Source organism: Etheostoma cragini, chromosome 4 (genome assembly GCF_013103735.1).
Source record: "Etheostoma cragini isolate CJK2018 chromosome 4, CSU_Ecrag_1.0, whole genome shotgun sequence".
In the NCBI taxonomy this organism is placed as follows: Eukaryota; Metazoa; Chordata; class Actinopteri; order Perciformes; family Percidae; genus Etheostoma; species Etheostoma cragini.
In genome coordinates this window covers 26014967-26036641 of record NC_048410.1, presented here as the reverse complement: position 1 = coordinate 26036641, position 21675 = coordinate 26014967, and the positions used below count along the sequence as shown (strand labels likewise).

Sequence of the window (21675 nt, the reverse complement as noted above, 5' to 3'; positions counted from 1 at the left end):
GACAGGAGTGGGTCATTTGTTTGGGTGTTGAGTTAAAATATAAACTTATATCTCCAGAAACAAAGACTCCACCTTTAAATGTCTAAGATGGCTTCCCAGGGGCTAGTAGGGATAGGAATGGTTGGATCTTTATTGATGCTGTTCTTCATGGTGATCTCTGTTTCCCTTTTTAAATAATGTCTCCTCTCTGTGGTTAGGGCGTAATTTTGGTTGAAATTTAGGTTATGGCTAGGCACAGCAGAGAAAATTGGTTGCGTTCAATTGAGCAAATAGGGAAAACCCAGTAGTCTCTACTTCAAAAGTAATGAGTTTTTATACTCAGCCCTAGTCATCAGTGACCAAAAAACATGCTGTTGAAGAGTGTCAGCTGAGCCTAATGCCTAATATGTGTCATTCCCAGGTCCAGGCCCAGCATTTCAGAATGTAGCCGTAGGTTTATTACTACATTACCTAACACATACAAGAAACTAATTTCTCATATGAACAAATAGTTTGTTCTGTCACACACTGTCCATTCAGATAGTGGTGAAAGCTCAGTGATGATTAAGCCAAGCCATTTGAGGGAAATCTATAACTGCTATTAGGCTGTATAAATTTGACAATGTAGAGCAGGCTCTGCAAGGAGCAGTTTTAAGGGTGTTTCTTATTCTTATTTTGTGTGTTAATATCATTGTACATATTGATTTAAAATGTAACTGTAGTGATTTTACCTGTTTAATAAGAGAATTGATGCAAATTATCACAGATGCTGATGTAATAAAGAATTCTTAAAATTATTTGTTTTTCTTTTGAAACACTAACTTGAATCCCTCGAGATGTTCAAATGTGAGTGCATCAGGGCTGCATGGCTGCAGTAATAACCGATAAGATGGCTCTGATGGTAAATTATCCAGGGCCAGATCTGTTGCTATGCATGTTCATGTTGCCGTGATTACAATGGAGATCAGGGGGCAGAGTCAATACCTGTTTAACACATATATGGAATTATCGTTACTAAACTGCAGTATAAAAGTGTAAATAAATTCTCACCTGTTCACAGGTTCAAGATACTGGAAGGGATTGTCATTGTAGTTTTGAGTAAAATAAAATGTCACAAATGTGTGTCCCATTGACATTAAAAAAAACACAGCTTAATTTTAAATAACCGGCATTCATCTTGTCACATTTGTAACGGGGCACATTGGTGGAATGTAAGCACACTTACTCAAGTAGGCTACTGTACACATTTCTACTTCTACTCCACTACATTTCAGAGAGAAATGTTGTACTTTTTACTCCACTGTTAATCTGACAGTTCTAGTTACTACAAATTAAGATTTTTGCACACAAAACACATGTAGTTTATGAAATTAAAAGTTTTATTATAAATTAAATATACTAATATAACGGCCTACACGTCCTGCTGAAATGATTAGACCATTGGGATCGTTTCCAGTTTCTAAAATGTGAGGACTTTTCTGCATTGAGTAGCCTACTTTTACTTTTCAGTACATTTTCCTGATGATACTTGGGTAACGATTTAGATGCAGGACTTTTACATATAACATTTTATTTTTTATAGTGTGTTATTTGTACTTTTACTTAATTAAAGAAACTCAATACTTCTTACACCACTGCGTGGGGCACATTTGCTTCATGCACCCGCATCATCATCACAGAACATCTGTAACGCCACTCTCTACAAGAGGCAGCATTCTGTGCCAGCCATAAGGGTCCAAAATGGAGTAACGTTAACGCTGAATACAGTGCAGTCGGGATTACACTTTATGTAATTTCACATTCACACATAAATTGTTCCCTCGAAGGTGAAAACTAATACTTCTAGAAAGCTCTTCGTTGTTTTGCACGGAAGAATAGGTAACTAACTAACATGTATGAATATTTGTATGGGTAACTGCAGGAAAGCTGCTAGATTGAAGCTAACGTTAGTGCAGTTAGCAGTAGCTGCTAATGTTAGCTACCGTTGTACCGCCAGCTGTTTAGCATGTAAGGATGTCCTAACGTTAATCAACTGTCAAGAAAGCATTGGCTTTAAGCATCGTCGTGCAGTTATTTGTATTCTCACTCTAATAGTTTAGCAGTCTAAACAAAAGCTAACGTTGCTAAGGTTAGCTGCTTTGTTTGCGATGCTAATTTGAATGGTGTGTAGAAGGTGTTGAGAGGTGCGTGTGCGCGTGTAACTAGCTAGCTAGTTAACGTGTGTTTGGTAAGCTAACACATCTGTCAACTAGAACCAACGTTAGCTAGCTTCGGACTTGTGTTTGTTACACTTTGTGGCCCTATTTCAGTGGTTTCTTTAGTTCATTTCATATTCCCTTCTCGCATAAAGATGGTGTCGTATCACACTTTGTTAAATCTTTTATACGGCCTTGCTTGGTAAGATAACGTTACCCAAACCTACGACGTTTTACAAAATTATACAATTCAATTCATATAAACGTTAAAACACAGTGTGACAGTTTCCCAGTAACGTTAGCTAGATGTGTATATACGATATGCATGTGTATTTTAAGGCTGTAGGCTTCAGTTTATTCTATTGGCGTGTATAGTTTGTTTAAGCCTAGATCCACCCATCCAAATGTACAAATAATCATGTATGCATTCAGAGGCATGCACTGTTATTGTTTTCCTATTACAGTCAAAAATGGAGCCATCAGAGCAGTCAGGCCCAGACTCTGGCTCTCAGGAAGTCAACCCTGTTTTTCTGCAGCAGCTCAGAGAGCTGGACATCCCAGAAGAGGCAGCCAAACAGGTGGGACATTACACTCAGGGTGTGCAGCTGATTTTCACATGTTGGCTAAATATACATAAACATTCAATAATTTGTATGAATGGCAACGTAGCATGGTCCCATTTCTGACCTCCAATGATCCATACTATCTAAAGTGAACACTGCACTACTTAACAGCTTTCATGCTAAACATTCCAATTCACCGCTGTTACATAAAGAATATTATCTCATTATCAAATTAATTTGAATAGCATACAATAAGATACAACTTTACTATCGATTAACACTAAAATTCATTTTGGGTTCCTGAGTGGTTCTGCTCAAAAAATAAAAGTACACACAAAGTTAGACAACAATTACACAGATAGTACAAAAGATGAAAACACATCAACAGCCATGACAAAGAAACATGAAATGCAATATATCCTGTGATCCAGATTGCACAATGATTATGGTTTAGCTACAGGATAGACTGATGTTCAAAAGAGTTTTTGAGCTTGATTGAAGGGACTCTAAATTGCCTCTTAGAAGTCACAAGTTGGTATTCATAGTTTAAAACATGCATGGAGTCAAAAGGGTACAAGCGGCCGAAATGGGCTTCCTCGGGAAGGTGGCTGGCATCTCCATTAGAGATAGGTTGAGAAGCACAGTCATCCAAGAGGAGCTCGGAGTAGAGCCGCTGCTCTTTCGCGTCGAAAGGAGCCAGTTGAGGAGGTTTGGACATCTGATGCCTCCTGGGCGCCTCCCTAGGGAGGTGATCCAGGCACGTGATCGGCTTGACAGAGATGGCGGCTCAAGGTTTAGCTCCTGGCCCAATTTTGCCAAATAGTTGTGTTATATGGTTCCAACTCCATTATTCTACCACTTTGTCCTCGATAGAGTCATTTAAAGCACAATGGCAAACAAGAAGAAACACCAACGTGGCAATACAGATGCCATTGCAGATGCATTACTGGAGAAACAGAAAAGCTACATAGAACCACGTCAGATTCAACAGGTGGGGATTGACAGCATCAATAAGCTAACTGCTATCCATGCTCAGCTAGCATCTATAACTGCAAGCCTTGGCTCTATCAGTTCTGATGTGGACGATTTAAAAACTACAGTGGAAAGCAACTCGGGTACTATTACAGCCATCGCCACGCTTTTCAAGAGCTGGAAGTAAAGCTAGCAGGTGTAGAAGACAGAAACCAAAGATGCAACATCCCCATCGTCGTTCTTATCGTTATTATCGTTCTTAAGTATCTCTCGCGTTTCCTGCCTAAGTTGCTCCAGAAACTGACAGATGTACAGATCAGTTTGGACTACAGTGATAGTCCAAAGGACAACACCACTACTAGTCGCAAGTTGATTTTCAAGATCTTTGCTACACAACCAGGAAGGCGATCCTACAGGCTATGCGGAATTCTCCACCCATAGTCGGGGGCAGATGTGTCCTAGTTTTATTGCATTGCTTTCTGACATGATTACAGAGACTGTGTTTTGGAATGACATGTGTCCTGTTTAATATAGCCTGCGCTCCATAGGTTAGTTGGGCAACTGTTAGTGAAGACTGTCCTTTACAGTGTGCTTGCTTTTTTTGTGCTTTTTATTTCCTGTTCTTGTAGACAAGAAATGTGTTTATTTTAAAGTGAATTGGAATCAGTTGCGGTTGCAACCAGGTAACTAAGGACTGCTGTTCCTTTTGGCTGCCCCGTGTCAAATCTTAATCACAGACCTATTTTGAGTGTTAGCCTTCTGGCTATATTTCCCCCCTCGTCTTGGCTTCCCTTTGTGTCACTGTCTTGTCTATTTTTGTTCTGTGTTTTAAATGTTCTGTGTGTTGAGGGACTTATACTTGGATGCACTCTTGTTGCTTTTCCACATCTACTTTTATTTAGAACGCAGCTTTTTTAAATATTGGGTTATCTTACATTTTTTGTCTGGAACTGTGGCGGTCTGAATGCACCTCACAAGCGAGCCAGCACCCTAGCCTTACCTAAAAAACATGACATTGCATTATTACAGGAGACTCATTTGCTACAGACAGTACCGGCCGTTTAGCCAACAGATTCTATCATACAGTTACATCCTCCTCGGCAGGCTTCAAAACCAAAGGAGTTGGTGTGGACTTCAATGCTGTGTGGGACCCAAACATTGATTGGTTTAATGCAAAGATCATGGGTGTTCAAGCATAAGCCACAAATGCTCTGAAATCATGGGCCAGCATCTTGGGTTTTATAGATTTTTGGTGTGCAACTAATCCCACCTGTAAGGATTATTTCTTTTTTTTCAGGTAGACTTGAATCTTTTTCCAGAATAGATTTTCTTTTGCATCCCCTCAATTATTCCATTCAATTGATAAAGTGCTGTTACTTCCAATGGCATTGTCTGACCATAAAGAGGTCTTTTGCACCACCACCCTAGACAGTCTCTCTCAACGTGCTGCTAGATGGTGTTTTAATATTGCTTTACTGAATAATGAATTCTTTATCACTTAGTGCATAGCAGAATTCCAGATATTTGCAGGTATTAATGTTGGCTCTGTAGAGGACCCCAGGATATTGTGGGACGCAATTAAAAAGGTTCATTAGGAGCAACACCATACTATTCTGCTCTAATACGCGCAAAGCTGTGTCACTGAAACTGCAAAACCTAGAAGCAAAAGTCACTAGATTGGACTCACTGTTACAAACTGTTAACTGGCTGGGTTGTAGGGCTGCACGATTATGGCCAAAATGATAATCACGATTATTTTGATCAAAATTTTGATCACGATTATTTGTTGATTTTAAGCAAAACAAATTTTTATCGTCACATAGGCTATGTATAACTGCGAGAGGGAGTGTGATGGACGCTACTCACCGAGAGACGGCTGACACATTATGAACAGGTCCAGCTCGGGTCGAATGGTGGGCACACACGTCGTGTGTGTATATGAAATGTCTGTATCGTCACTGCGCTGCATTTTTGTGGCCATGGGTCACATCTCTTGCCCAGGTCCAGCAGCTCCGTCTCACATGCTATTACTCTACCAACTGAAGTTAGTTGCATTCAATAACTTCTTCTGTTTTCTTCGCCGTGGCCGTGATATCGGTTACCCGCCGAAACACCGGTACAAATACAGGTTTGCCCCTCATACTTAACAATATACAGCTGTGTTAATAACAATTAAAACTGTAGACAAATTTCAGAAGTGTGGACCGGTGCTGTGTGGCCGGGCTGTGTGGAGAGTAAGAGGAGAGAGAGTAGAGGAGAGATCCAACACAGGTACGGCTTTACAGACAAAAGGGGTCATGTAACGCAAAATTAAATCATATCCATATAAACAGCATTGCAGCGGATGCGAGGACATTAGCACCGGTGCGTCATAGAGGAGCTAACAGCTAACAGATGCTAACTAGCACCAACTAGCACTGTGGTTGTCTGAAAAACAACACAGATGGGACAAAATGTTGCGTTTACTAGTAAACTGGTAAACCTTGAGACCGACGTATAACCGACTGCTATCTGTTGAGTTTTCCTCCCGTTACTCTGTCCTCTGCTACTGTCTACATCTAGAAACTAAGCTGCACGGTTTGCAGTGAACAACTCTGACTGGCACATGATCTGACAGGGGTTACGGAGCGGTAGATCGGCCATGCAAAAAAAACGTTCTATGAAATGATGCTTTAAAAAAAAAAATGCTTGATCACACAAATTTGATCGTGGGAAGTCAAAATCGTGATTGCGATTAAAATTCGATTAATTGTGCTGCCCTACTGGGTAGCTTTAGAATGATCATTAGTCAAGAGAGAAATAAACAACATTCTGAAACAGAACTCCACATGAAGTGAATTAACAGCCCTTTATGCCCTTTCTGCCCAATTAAAGCTCAAGGTAAATACAGTATCTTCACATGTTCTTGGAGTGATCTCCTGCTGGTCAGTTCTGGAACAATATTGCATCCAAAATTTTCACCTTGATTAATGTTACTGTACCAGTTACTGTAAATGTTTTGATTCTGAATGACCTGTCAGCCTTCCAGCTCTCTAAAGCTCAAAAACGTGTGTTTGCTGGACTCACAGCTGCTAAGAGAATGATTACAACACGTTGGAAGCCACCTCATGACCCATCTATCTGCACATGGACCCTTTCCTTTTTGGATGTTGTGTACATGGAGCTCTCCACGGCGCGCATCCGTAGAGCGCCAGAGAAGACCCTGGACACTTGGCGCAACGTCAGTCTGTCTTCAGAACACCCCCCTTGTTTTCACGATTAGCCCGACCCACTGGGGATAGATTGAAGATAGAACTAGAAAGCCTTGTTTTAGTGGTTTGCGGAATATTGATTTAATTGTGAGTGTTTAATTTACAGTCAGTGTTGCAGCATTTTGCAAAAATAGATAACGGAAAAAAGTTGAATGCAAAGTTTGCAAGTAACAGTTTGCATATTGCAGCTCAACTACGAAGATGGCATATCACCTAAAAATGATAAGCTAACTTTCCTGCGTTAGGTTGCCCTGTCTTTTTTGAGTAGGCTATATGAACATATCAGAGTTATTATAGTTAATAATGGTTTTAAAACTAGAGGCGCACCCACCCGCAACGACGGTAGCGTTCCCCAGACAAAAATAATATCACGGAAGGAATTGCCGACTTTATTGCTCCGGATATGAGGTTCATTGCTGTTGTGGAGGGCTGAGGTTTGAAGAACTTGTTAATATACAGCGCCAGCACGCCACACCATCATCCACAGACTAACCGGAAAATGTGAGGGACTCACAGAGAAAGTTTCAGAGTTAATGCAACACAGCGAGGCACTGAGCTTGACCACAAATATGTTTAAACATGCAGTATATATTAAAGTAGACGTGCCTTTTGTGTTTAAGAGTAAAAGCTTTAAATTAATAGTCTAGTCGTGTCTCACCCGCGAAGCCGAGGACATGCACAGAGCACTGATGCAGGGCTGTCAGAGGCGACATACAAGTGTCATTTATGTGCAAAATAATTAGTTCAAAAACGATTAAATATACTGCAAATAGCCTACAAGGCCAAGTACTGCGGGACAGTACAGTTAATTAATCTAACAGTTTTTTTTTTTAAATGGCTTAATTTGAGTAATAAAGTTAATTTCTATTTTTTTTTTAAAGTATCACAAAAAAAATGTAAGTGACTGGTTTCAGTGCTTTGATTTTGATACCACTGTTCAATCTGTTTGTAGCTAGGCTTTTCATTAATGTTGTTGAATATCCCAAATAATATATTGTGTATATATAAGTTTTAATTGAGCGATGTATATAAACAAATTGTGAAAAATGAGATTTTACTAAATATATGTATTGCTTAGTATTGTTTGTCAGACAAAGTAAAGGGCAGGTATGATCACAATATTATTTGTTATCTGAAACTTTTCATTGTTTCTCATCAATTCAGGCACTTCTACACACTCGGAACGTGTCTGCCGAGGAGGCGGCAATGTACTACTTCAACAAGCTGGAGAATGAGGTGCCCATAAGCTAGCCTTAGTCCCCACAGGTACACCTTGGTACATTAGACCTTGTGGAGTTTGTCCAAAGCCAAATCTCAGTGTCTCTTTTTGTATGCTCTCAACCCTTTAGGAGGAAGGAGACGATGACCTCATGTTCAAGATGGTATTTGTGGTGAACATGGACCTTGCCATGGGTGTTGGAAAGGTAAATTCAGCGGTGCCTATGTGTACTTTGTGGGATGTACAGTATGCTGTGTTAAATTACACAATCTATCCTAAAGAGAGTGTCCTAATATATAACAACAGCTCAGTCATTGTTTGCTTCTCCACTGGCAAACAATTAGAGGACTTTTCAGCCAAGTTAACTTTTAGGCTCTTACTCCTAAATTTAATCAATCATATGTCTACTTTTACAGTAAAGCCACTTTGTGTTGTTATTTCACAAAGCATGTCTTTACTTTGCTTTAGTCTGTAATTTCCCACGTTCTTTTAATAATTATTACCAGGTACTGAGCTCTTTACTGTAAATTGGAGTAGTTCAGTAATCAGTTTCACTAAAAAGATTTTATGCAAATAGTGTTCTTATGTTGATTCAGATAGGGAAAAAAAAGATTTTTTTTTGTGCCGTTATCTTTTCAGTGTTTAACTTTGTTTGAAATTGGTCAGAAACATTACATATAGGCCTTTTTCAGTACGGCTGAAAATATCTGTGTGTTTGTGCAGGTTGCAGCCCAAGTTGGTCATGCTGCTGTGGGTTTATACCAGACTCTACAAGAGAAGAACAGCTGGAGGGAGATGGCCTGGAAGTGGGACCACAGTGGGTAAGGCCTGTACAGTATAGAGGATATGCACTGAAAGGTTGTGCATTTGTTATGTAGCTCTCTATCTGTATGTAACACCAACTCACTTTGTGATGTTAGTTCATTAGCAAAGCCTTAAAATTAATTTACTTGTTTTACACTGAATATGTACTAATTTTAAGATACAGATATAGAATCATTGTTAATTCCCTTTTAGTGACCATACATTTAACAAGAAAAATTAAAGCAAAACATGAGCTGCAAGCAATGAACTTTGACATTTAGCAATTTAAAAATGATATACAATAATCTAAAAAACTCCTAACAATGCCATTCCTTTACATTTTACAGTACATACTGTATATCTTTTACATTTGATTTTTTTCCTTAAAAGAATATTAAAATATATTAAAAATATAGCATGGAAAGTTCACTGTCCATATCTAAAGCTCTGCAACCTTCAAGGTTAATTTATTGTAATTGTAAAACACTAACCTGACATGTCACACAGAACCATCTGAGAAGCAGCAATTGGAAACTGTTAGGAAAAGGGCAGTCATTTAAAGAAAAAAAAAATGTTTAAATATTTGTGCTATTAAAAAAATCATGCCTATTGGGAGGAACAGGGATGTTCAGTTAAAAAGAAAAGACTTAAGAGTGATTAATGGTTGTGTGCAGGCCCCACACAGAGATTTTGCCTTTACCTATGTAAGTGGCCTGAAGTTTATACTTGTGTGTTGGTATGTGCGTTGAACTTTCTAAGAGAATAGCAGGGCCGACATGTGTGTGTGCTACCGTGGGGAGTGTGTGGTAGAGTAAGTGAGATTGTGACATGATTAGCTTCAGAGAGAGTAGCAACGCAAAAGATATAGTGAGAGAAACAAAGTGTCTTACCTCTGTTTTCTGATCATAGTGGGAAATCTGTAGCAGGATAAGTTAACCCTCTCCTTGATTCCATGTTGTTTATGGAGAAGGAGAACCAGGAAATGAGAATGAATGGGAATGCAACGCTACCAAGCCATGGCCGAGCAACTTGCCACGACGTGTAGTTACATTTTTCGAGAGGTGCACATCAGGCTACGGCGCCTGGGGTCCGTGTCTCGCAGCCACGCCATAGATTTAACGCAGAGACATAAATCACACTTAACTCAACAAAAGTAAGGCATAGAGATTGCAGAAATGTACCGAGCCAAAAAGTTGTCCATATTCTCCCATGGATGTATTATAAGACCCTCGCTTTCCAATTTGTTGTAATTTTGACAAAGGTCTTATTCTGACCAGTTGTACGTTAGCAGAGCGCTAGCTACTGTACAGGAGGAAGAGTTAGGCTGAACCCCATTTCTCTGTCTTACCCCTACCCCTTGCCCCTTACCCCTACCCCTTGGCCCTTTAAACCAAAGGGTAAGGGGTAGGGGTGAAAACATACCCCTACGAAATGGGACACCACTTGGTACATCACCATACAGAATTGATCACAAACTTCCAAGATGCCGTCTCTGTCTGTTGATTGTGTGGGTTTTGACAACAGTGGCAAATGCATTTAGCATTAAGCGACAGCGCTTCAAGCAAGCACTGTCGGCCAAAGTCAGGACAGTCACCTCGGTGTGAAGAGAACTGTTTAAAGTGGTCCAGAGTGGCTACAGTAAAAGCTTTTAAAGGTGGAAGAGAAGTTTGCTTCTCCACTGAAATCCTGTATCAGCCTGACTGAAAGAGGCAGATGTAACATGAACAGTGGTGGGTTCTAAGTAGTGAAAGGCGGGTGAGTCTTTACAGAGGGAATGACCTCTGAGTGGCAGGTGTCTGTCCTGGCAGATGCTGTGTGAGGTGGGGCAGTGATGAGGTTCATCATCTGTTCAGGACTGGAAACGACACCTGAGGAGACACTGAAGCAGCTGTGTGCGGCTGACTGAACTCCACACACTGCTCTCCTGGCAACAACCGTGCTGAAGGACTGCTTATTATTAGCTGTTCTTTATTCTGACTGCCACTAAACACTAGTGGTGTTCTACCAAACACTTGAGCAAGGGCTCTGTGCAGCCGTGTGTGTGTGTACACTCTAGTGTCTTGTATGTCACTAACAGCAGTATATTTTTCGATCATCAAAACAATCATTGTGTAAGACATAATGAAAAATGTTGGGTGTTGTAGCAGGGTATATAGCGGATAGTCCACCACTGATGCACTTTATAAAAAGATCCAAAGGTTTATTTATTTTTGTTCCAATCACATTTTGTTCTTAATAAAACTATGATGAATTTGAAAAAAAGAAAAGGGGCGGCTGTGGCTCAGTGGTAGAGCGGTTGCCTGCCAATCGGAAGGTTGGTGGTTCGATCCCCGCCCCTGCAGTCATTGTCGAAATGTCCTTGGGCAAGACACTGAACCCTGAGTTGCCCCCGGTGCTGCGCATCGGAGTGAATGTGTGTGAATGTTTATCTGATGAGCAGGTGGCACCTTGTACGGCAGCCCCGGCCACAGTGTATGAATGTGTGTGAATGGTGAATGTTTCCTGTAGATGTAAAAGCGCTTTGAGCAGTTGTTAAGACTGGAAAAGCGCTATATAAATACAGCATATTTATATAATTTATAGTTATTTTATGTTCACTTTGGTGGTGCAGATGCAGATGTTCTTATCTGTGTAGTACTTAGGTCTGTTTGCAATACATATGTGTATATACGTGTATCATGTATAGATACATATACACCATGTCTATCTGTTTCAGTTATCACCGTTTTGAATGTCATTGATGTTCAGAAAAACATTTTGTTAACAAAAATCTGTCTTTATTGCTGATAAATTAAACATAACAGGCAAAAACATTACATAAAATTATGTTACATAACCATTATCAACTATTAGAACCATAACTAACATGTCACACACATAAAAAGGCACTCATATATGTAAAAAAAAAAAAAAAAAAAAGACCGCAAACAAACAAATTTACTACAGCTGTTCTGATATTCCTGACCAGTCTGAAGCCTGTTGATCAACGTTAATGCTAGCGGTTAACTTCCGTCCTTTTTTAGTTCCGGTGTGGCAACATAATAGTTCATTTAGCAGAAGCAAGCATGTTCTACTGCTGCTGTTTGCAGAAAAACAAAATGTTACTCCATTCATGCTCCAGTTCCTGAAATTTTCATCCTTGTCACCCTTCAGTCTTTTAAATTAAAAAATACAATCCTTCAACTGTGTCTGGATAGCTGTGTAACTTTAGCTTTTTTCTTTTCATATCATCTTCTACCATCTGTGTTCTGGCATCTTTCTGGGGTATCCTGGGTTCTATCAGTGTTTGTAGAAATGCTAAGTCAGGTGTGTTATTGCTGACAATGTTGCCACATCTTTTGCCAGATTTTATAATATTTTTTTAATAATTAAGTAAAGTCTAATTAATATTAATGATAAAAATTAAATGTGCATGATGTTGATACAGAGCCAAGAAGGTTGTGGTCCAGGGCACCAACGTGGCTCATCTACTGGAACTACAGGCCCTGGCCATGAGCCTCAACCTGCCCACATACCTGGTCCAGGATGTAGGGCTTACCCAGGTGAGTGGAAAAGGCTATTTTCATATTATCTTACGTGTTAATGTCTTTTGGAGGCACGAGTAGTTATTCTCAAAAAATGTTATGGTGTTTTTCCATTACATGGTACCTGCTCGACTCACCTCGATTCTACTCTTCTTTTTTGCTTTTCCATTATGAAAAAAAGTCTCTGGTACCTGCCAACAGGTACGTTTTTTAGTATCATCTCTGTTTTAAGTGAGCTGAGGCGATACCATACACCTTAAATAGTTCCCCAGCGGTGTTTCCTCCAGCTTCTTTTGAAACAAAATTTGTCTTCTGGCCATGGCAACAGAATCAAAAACAACACACCTTTCACATTCTGTGCGTGTGTCGTGTTAGGTAACGGCCGTTTTCCGTGGCGTCTCTATGACGAGCAGACACACTTGCCTCACGCATGAGGCGGTACTAAATCTGCAATGGAAAAAGAAGACGGGAAAGCGCGCCTGAGCCGAGTAGAGCTGGTACTAGCAATGGGGAAGCGCCATTAGTCAGTGTTGCCTTGTGACTTGACATTAGGAGTCTTAGTACAAAACTATCCCCACTTGTCTTTGGCAGGTGGAGGCTGGGTCCCGCACTGTCCTAGCCATCATGGGGGAGGAAGAGATGGTGAACAATGTCACTGGGAGTCTGAAGCTGCTCTGAGGGGCTCATCCTCACAGTGGGAGAGGCAAAGCTCTGCAGTGCCACAGTGCATCCAGCAGAGGGCAGCATTTCCCAGCGGCAGGGAGAGTCTTGGCATGCAAGTGTGTAACAACCTTTAAAAAAAAAAAGGCCTAAAGAACAAGGGAAAACAAGACATGTCCCAACACCAGAAAACACCATCAGCCATTTATTTCCCTTTCATTCTTTGTCTGAGCCGCTTATTCGGCCGTTAAGAGCAGGAGAGAGGAGCCGGTTGTTCGCAGGAAAACATGGCAAAGGCAGTCAAATTTTCAATTTCTGGTGACCTTTCTCTTTTCCAAACAGGCAATCTACTTAGAATATAGTCACATTAGAATCTTAATCCATGTTCAAACACATCTAGTCTGTTGTCCAGTGTCGGATATGGCAAAGTAAAATCAGGCATTTTTGGTCTTTGACCAATATTGTAGTTGTGCTTATTTAAGGGGCAGTGTGCTGTGGACTAATACATATTGTAATTATAATTATACCCATAGCAGTTGTATGTCCGTGTTGGATTCTCTACTCCTGAGTGAAGGGTAATTTATGAACTGATAATATATGAACACTCATTTTTGACGTTTAAATGATTTTGTGTCTGTCTGCAACTATTCTCCCAAAGATCCCTATCCTATACCAATACCAATAATATCACTCATTATTGATAAATGGCTATATTTTGTAAATGCCTGTGGGGGGCCATATACTGTATAATCTGTGGTCTGCCATCCTAAACAGTATGTCAAAGTATCTTTATTGGTCTCCCTAAGGAAAAATTTGTTTTGGACACAGTAACATTGCTGCAAGAGTTACAACAGGTACACGACAGTAAGCACAGGGTTAAAACAAAAAACAAATGTACAGTAAACATATGGGCTACTCAAGGAGCTGTGCAAATGTTGTTACTCAAAAGTGTTGTAATGTTTTGTATCTGTGCAAGAAGAAGAAAATACTTAAAGGTCCAATGTGTACGAATATCTCCCATCTAGCGTTATGATCATATATGGCAATCATCTTTCACGCACCACACAGTTCAAAGTAAATTACAGCTACGGTAGCCTTCACACTACAAAAAAACGATCTTTTCATATTCATAGGAATACTTGGAATTGATGGTGGTGGCAAATATTCATGAAAAAGGACACATTTGTGAACAGGCAACATTGATTTTGATAAGGAACAACTAAACCTGTTTCACACTAGACCTTTTAATTATAATTTTTGGATGTATTGGTAGAATTTGATGGTGGAGGAGAAGTCCTCTGGAGCCAAAATATTATATAGTAAAGATCTGTGCTGGGACTAACTTGATGCACTCTGACTGCCTGTGGTGGATAGTTTACACTAATGAAGTTCAATTTACACCTTGACAGAATACATAATTGTGCATACATGACAATTATTGTGGACTTGGTGATTAATAATCTTAATACACAAAGAATTATGTGTGAGCTGTTGTGTATGTTCTCACTAACAAATATTTGTGGGCATGAACTGACTCCCCCAAAATTCTTAGGTTAAAGTCAAAGTTATTATTTGTAACAAAAAAATAAAATAAAATAATGGCAGAGGCATGCATGCAATATGAAATGTACATTTTAACCGACAGTTAACATGTCCACATTTTGATACCTCCTATGTTATACAGTCATTTGTGTTAGTGCTCCAGACTATGGAGACCATTAAAATGTCTCTAGATTGAGTAACAACCAGCTTGAATCGTGTTTTACCTTACGGACTCAAACATACACACTGCATATAAAACAGATTTGCTGTGGTGGTGAAAGCTGTGTGGGGAAGGGTTGAACAGTAATATTGCAGTGCGTGGTTTGGACTGACCATATGACATTGCTTTTTCACAGCAGTTACATTGGCAGTATTGTGAAATATGGCCCCTGCTTATCATGGGAGGCTGGCTGGGAAACATGTGAACGGTCTTTAAATTATTAATGTTTTGTAAAAAATGATTGTGGAGATCAAGGTTATAAAGTGTAACGTTACGAGAAGATGCACACAAAAAGGACAGGAAAGCACTATTCTAATAAAATGTATATTCTAGTGAAATTATGAGTAACGTCAAACATAATAATAATAATAAGTCAATTCACTCATATCTACCTTACTGCTTTTGGTAGTTTGTGTTCTTTTATATAATTCGACTATTAAAGATACATTTTCACCATCAGCTGAGCTAGCTTGTGTTGAAGCCTTTTTCAACATTGAAAAGTGTACTTTGACTGATTAAATATTTTGTACCTCATGTTTACTACTTTAATCATTATGATGGTCTGTCATTTATGATGTCAAGGCATAGCGTGCATTTGTGCCACTATGACATGTAGGTAGCCGAGTGTTTACTACATCTGTATACTGCTTTGTTCGGCTTAACCGTGATTACCCGATTCTGATAATGAAACTGAGTCTTAATCAAATTTATTATGCCTCACATCCGCAACAATTGTATTCCGCTGTCTAATGTAGCCATAGCTCATCAGACCTCTGCAACAAATGACGTTAGCATTTATTACCACAGCCAATCAGAGTCCCACCCCACCCCTCAAGTCTCATGACAAGAAACCGTGACTATTTGTTTATAAAAATCACAATCATCCATATGTAAAAAGTATTTTTTACTTTTATCTGGCGAAAATAACGAGTGCGATTTGTTTGTTAATCCAGTGTGCGTGGTAGCTAAGCCAATAACTAACATTACATCAAAGCAAAGGTCGTGGTCGTTTTTTCGCCTGTCACTACTTAGATTTTTTGGGGATCCGCTGCTGAGAGGTATTTAAGTTGTGTCCGTTACATTTTCAGTGTCTGTTGTAGAGTATGGGAATAGACTAATTTCGGCAGCGAGAACAAAGTAGATACACCATTAAAAAGTATTTGCACGCGTACTGTTCAATTTCCCTGCCCAACTCATAGTCTGTAGCCTATATGAAGAGGTCCAACCACTTCTGAAATGCAACCAGAGAGAGAAACCTCATACCATGTATATATTATAAGCCTCACGCTCCATTCATCTGACATACCGGTAGGTGGGGCTGACCCAGTGGGCTAACCCTGCCTCTGGTGTCCCTGGAATTGGGCCCCAGAGACCCCGTGTTGTAGCTAACGCTTGCTACTATGTAATTGCATGATAGCTCCTTCCTTATTAAATAGATAAACATAACCTTCAAATAAAAAAAAACATTAATTCCAATCCCATGGCATTTGAATTTAATAACGAGCATTTCCCGAAATTCTGAAGGTAAGCTCCTCTGTTGGGTGTCAGATTATCTTCCGAATCCAGCCACTCTCGCTCTCCTTGCACGCCACCAGTACACACATATCATAAATGGAACAGAAATTTCGCAGCCGGCCAGCCCTCCTCAAAGCAGTGCCCGCCCCGTTTGACGTAGTTGACGGAGGAAAAAAATCGACGCTGGAATTTACCAAGGACTTGTACGTACATCGCGTGTGTAACATGACTGACATATTGCTGTCGAATCATTGGCGAGAGGCGGAATATCGCAGCAAGGGCCGCCCAAGGAGAGAGCCCCTGCACTGTTGCCAGGTAAACCCCGTGGCGTGGTTGTGTGTCAGTTTCGCTGGGACCCGCGATCGATGCCGGTGAGGAGGAGGGGGATGGGCGCCTCTGCGAACGTAAGGACCCGAGACAGAATCAGAGCCCTGTATCACATACAGCAGCATATACCCCATTATAAATAGAGACTGTATATATACAATACACTAAAATACATCATTCACGGGGATCTATAATAGACATTCAATGGATGCAGTGCACCTGAACAGGACAGGGGATTTAACTTTCCGCCTATGCGTGGGAGACACTGAGAAGTTTGTGTCCTACCCCTGGAGAGGGAGCTACTTTTAAGGGCAAAGGATACAGGAGACTCCGAGGCCTACCTTCAGGCCTACTGGTCTGGTTGGATTTGATGTTGGGATACTCCAAGGACCTCACATTGTACATGCATTTGCCTCGTTTGCTGAAGTTTGGAATGCCTCTTTAGGTAAGTACTTTAAATATGTGGTAATTGTGATCATCATCTTCTATAAATGGGGGCAGTAACATAAATATAACATACATGTAATGATCAAGTAGCTAGTCAACGAAGCATAGCCATAAAACTTACCAACTTGGTCAAAACGTCACCTTAAGTTTATTAGAACAAGTTGGTTGCCCTCACTATCTTTTCACTTTTAAGTCGCTTTTGCTTGGCTGGCTAAAAAGCCACCCGTGTTGATGGTCTGCCTTGCAGGGCTGCTCTCTTAGCTGTGTCTGGACGGATCTTCCATGACTTTTTGATCAGCTCCTCGTGTTGTTTTGATAGCTAGCTTGTTAGTCTGGGAAGCCACCACATTACTTGATTTATAATGGCCAATGTCATAGCAGTATTTTAAGCAACCATGTCCCCATGGCTCCAAAGACCATTCTGCAAGTTTTCAAGAGTTTGACTCGTGTAATAGTCCATTAGGGGTGCCTTTAGTTCAGTTTGTTCCCAGTTTTAATACCACATTTTGCTATTGTTATTAACGTTACATTACCCTTAGAGAAACTATATTTGCTCTGAGTCCGCTGAATTAAACATTGATGTCGTTTGTATTAATATATAAATCAAGTTTCGATAATGTGTTTCCGCAGAGGCTTATTAACATACCACTAACGTAACAGTCTAAGCAACTCCAGCAACACATATCTAATCCATTCGCGTTTGTTGCATAGTTGTTGTTGTTGTTATTATGCTGAATTGATAATAACGTAGACATGCATCTTTAAGGTAATGAAGTTCAGAACCAGATTGCGTAAGGTAACGTTGTTAATATGCACTTGTTAAAACCAATCCTGACGTTGTTATTTTGACAGTAATGGGTTACATGTTGATATGGGAACACGAAACTGTCGAATGTTTTTAAAGGTACACATGACACAACTTGCAATTTGATCATTATTGGCGACTCATGTTAGCCAAGCAACCAGCTGCTGTATTGGTTGACGTTAGCCATAGGCAACAAATGCTATACTAGCATTTTAGCTAACTTTTTTGATGTTTTCCAGTTGATTGTGTACTTATTTTAACCAGCAACGTTACTCTAAAGCACAAACTCTATGAACCTTTAGCTATATATCCCTAAAGACACGTTGACTAATTACTGCAGTAAATTTCTACTAACAAGTAGCTACACATACGTTTGCTTTTAGAGAAAACAAATATGGTGTCTGAAACATGATGGTGTTTGGCCACATAATGTTAATGCATTTGTCTTTGGCAACATTCGCTTAGTCGTGTGAATTCAAGCTGAAAGCTCGGATGTGTTTTCTCTATTTGTGCTTTTTTTTTTCGTGTTGTATCCAGCAATCAGAAATCCAGATCTGTTGGGTAGTGACTTGCTCTTCTTCACCTCCCCCACCTACCAACCCCCAGCCTCGGTGGCGGTTAAGAGGAATGGGTGGCATTTTAGAGGGGAGCTCTTGTTTCCTTTTTTAGCCTCCATTTTTATTTCAACGTGTGACTTGGTGCTAGCAGCATTGTTGAGTCGGAATGCAGCAATCACAAGTTTCAACTAAGTGAAAGACCTTAGCTGTTGTGTTTTTTAAGAACGTTGCGTGGTTTGGTAACGTTATTTCGTGTCTTTTCCAAATTATGGGAGAGCTGTACAATTTAATCTTTACCTCTATTGGGATGATTACACGAATAAAGACCTGTTTTCAAGATTCAGCTACTCCTTGTCATTTTCACTGCAGTTGATAATCATTTTAGGTCAAATGTAACACATTTTGAAATGTGATCTAGCGACGTCCACAGTTGACAAGAGACTAAGAGATTAAATAGTGCATTTCCTTGCTTGCCGTATGTTTTTGGTGAGGTTTTATATTGATTAGGACCCGTTTTCCGAGCACTAATGGCTGCCCTTGCCGTCGCCTGAATAGCTGTGCTCCTATAAACTACACCACGTAGCCTCGCATTGTGCTACGCCTGTAGTCCGGAGCAGTGTGCACAGCAAGCAAAGAGAAAGTCGTTATCGGACATGGTTAGATCAATGAATGTGTAACTACCTCTGCAGTGATAATTTTGTTTTACCTGTCATAACTCAAGATGGCCATACTCAGTCAAAAATCAAATTCCAAGCAAACATTGTTTAAAATACACTTAAACTGATTTAATATTGAAAAATGTATTTGGGGCTTCAAGTAACAGTATGTTTTCCTGAACCGTTGTCAACCTTGCTTGAGTACAACGATAACTATACTCTGCTGTGGGTGCTAGCACCAAGTATTGGTATTGATCTTGATGCCTGTTGGAAAGCCTGATTGCAGTGTGCTGAGCCGTGGTTTCATTGGTTGCGACTGGCATTCTCTGAATATGATTCACATCTTTTAATAGACTGTGTAGGCTGCAGCATGCAAACCTGGCCTCTCAGAACCATTGGAAACATGAGCCCCTCCGGCACTTCCCCTGACGTGCCTTATTAACTCACCCTTCCACCCTGGGAAAGCTAAGATTGAACTGCTTGGCTGCTTGTTGTTGCTCTGTCGGGAACTGACTCGCCATATTGGTTTTCTACGCATCTCAAGCACCTTCAGATTATGTGTTGAAGTGATATACGTGTGTTGAGGGTGTTGAGTTAAAACAGTTGGTTAAAGAGGACTGCCTTCAAGAGTAGCACTGTGCTAGTGGTTGGAGCTGTCTACAGAATGGGCCCTGCTGTCCAATATGTGCCTCTAAAATATTGGGGATCTCAGGAATGCGCAGACATGCAAGGTTAGCCAGGCCTTGTTTATTGTTTACAAAGGAATTCTGACTTATTCACATTTACAAAGCAGTCACAAACCAAGAAATTTAACTGTTAGGTGACATGCCCTTGAAAACAAAAAAAATGTGGGGGCGCTGTGTTTAAGATGGAGTGAAGCATGATATTGGCACATTTCCAAAATAAGACAGCATTCTGTCTCAATGCAGGCAGTTGGATAAGAGGGAGCAGGGGGTGTTGCTGTGAGGAATAGGGGGAACCCTGTCCTTTTTTATATTTCATTTGCATGCTGATGACACTGCATCATTACATGGGGGGCAGGTGTAGCTATTGATATGTTAATATGGTTCAGTGTGTGTGACCAAGTCTACTTAGCCAGTGTTACGGATCTCCACCTCCTATGCAAGCTGAAATATTAAATTCACATAAGTGATAAGCAACCATGTGCATTTTCTCTCTAAATTTATTGTAGTTTTTACCACACTCTATTTAATTAGCATGTAGCAACTGAAACTCTCTTGTTTCTTGAAGACAAATCAAGTAGTGTCTTTTGTATAAAAATATTCAGCTGTTAAGTCACACCTTTATGTATGTATGTATGTATGTATGTGTTTATATATTTAGCATATGAAAAATAATGCTTTTAAAATGTCGATATCATGTAGATATGGACAAATATAGCACCAGTCCAGCTACCTTCCCCTCTCTGTACCTTCCCCTCTGCAGCTGCTGTGTGTTGTGTGGCTTGCCATCTTGCACAACGGGGTTAAAAACAAGTCGCTCTGACGCCTGCCTTATCACTGCATTCCCATTGGTGCAGGAGCTCTGGAGCTGCTCCAATGAGGCCCAGCATTTCCTCTGCGTTGGTGGAGTGGTGTTGCAGAGGGCTGTGCTGGTTAATTCTGTTTCTTGCCAAGAAGCAATGCTTCTTGGGAGAATAATGGAGGAGGAGGCTGGGGGAAAAACAAGGCCAAAAGGGGGGTGAGGCAGGCAATCTATGTAATCATCATCATCATCATCATCTCTCTCTCTCACTGATCTTTGTTTGTTACTATTATATTTTTTATTGCACCCTTATGTGTGGTTAGTCATTTACTTTTCTGTCTTGCTTATGATACTTGGCTGGGCTTATAGCAGTAAAAATCTCAGACATTTTTGGCTTCAGCACATCAACCCTCTATCGTTCCTCTCCCCTGGTGCTGTGTCTTTTTCTTTCATGTAACTAAGGAAAAAGTGAAGTAATGATTGATTAAAATACTTGATACTTTATGGTAGGTGAAACCGAGATTGCAATACAAGCAAATTTCCAAGTGTGTTTGCTCAGAGGGTGTTGTCAGGCAGAGAAAGCAAATGAGCAGCAGGACAGAATAAAAAAACAACCATGAGAGTCTAACCGCTCACAGCAGTCTTGTTTTGTAATGAACAGCAGCATGCTAAAACAAAAGAGGAAACAAATGGTTGGTGTCAGGTTTTTCCAGTTTATAAGGGCCTTGCTCTGTCACCTTGAGCTTTTTTCTCGCCCCCCCCACGTTCTAACAGTGGCCATGAAGGGCAAAGTACAACTCTAAAACAGAACACACAAAAGCAAATTAGAAAAATATTTTAGAAAACACTTACATTTCACAAAACACAACAGTAGTATTTGGTTAGACTCAAACCGGAAAAGGTATCCCTTGGGACAAATAAAGTTTTTTTTTTTTTTTTTTGTTATCTTCATCA

At 40.2% G+C, this 21675-nt stretch overlaps 2 protein-coding genes across 6 annotated transcripts in view; both read left to right on the top strand.

Annotated features, from left to right (window-relative positions):
* Positions 1 to 1603: 1603 nt before the first annotated feature.
* si:dkey-19e4.5 (UBA_like_SF and PTH2 domain-containing protein) lies at positions 1604 to 14912 on the top strand. The gene is made up of 7 exons (XM_034868185.1): positions 1604 to 1857; positions 2639 to 2752; positions 8125 to 8196; positions 8310 to 8384; positions 8903 to 9000; positions 12411 to 12525; positions 13099 to 14912. The coding sequence occupies exons 2-7, from the start codon at positions 2645 to 2647 to the stop codon at positions 13183 to 13185; spliced, it is 555 nt and encodes a 184-aa protein (XP_034724076.1). The 5' UTR covers positions 1604 to 1857; positions 2639 to 2644; the 3' UTR covers positions 13186 to 14912.
* A 1837-nt stretch (positions 14913 to 16749) lies between these two features.
* Positions 16750 to 21675, top strand: part of setd5 (SET domain containing 5) — a 62876-nt gene continuing 57950 nt past the window's right edge. For 3 of the 5 annotated variants that reach the window (XM_034868183.1, XM_034868182.1, XM_034868181.1), the window contains exon 1: positions 16751 to 17216. The gene's annotated coding sequence lies outside the window, so the exon portion shown is untranslated. Of the gene's footprint in view, positions 17217 to 21675 lie in introns of all 5 variants that reach the window. The other 2 variants (XR_004656180.1, XM_034868184.1) reach the window with 2 other exon arrangements.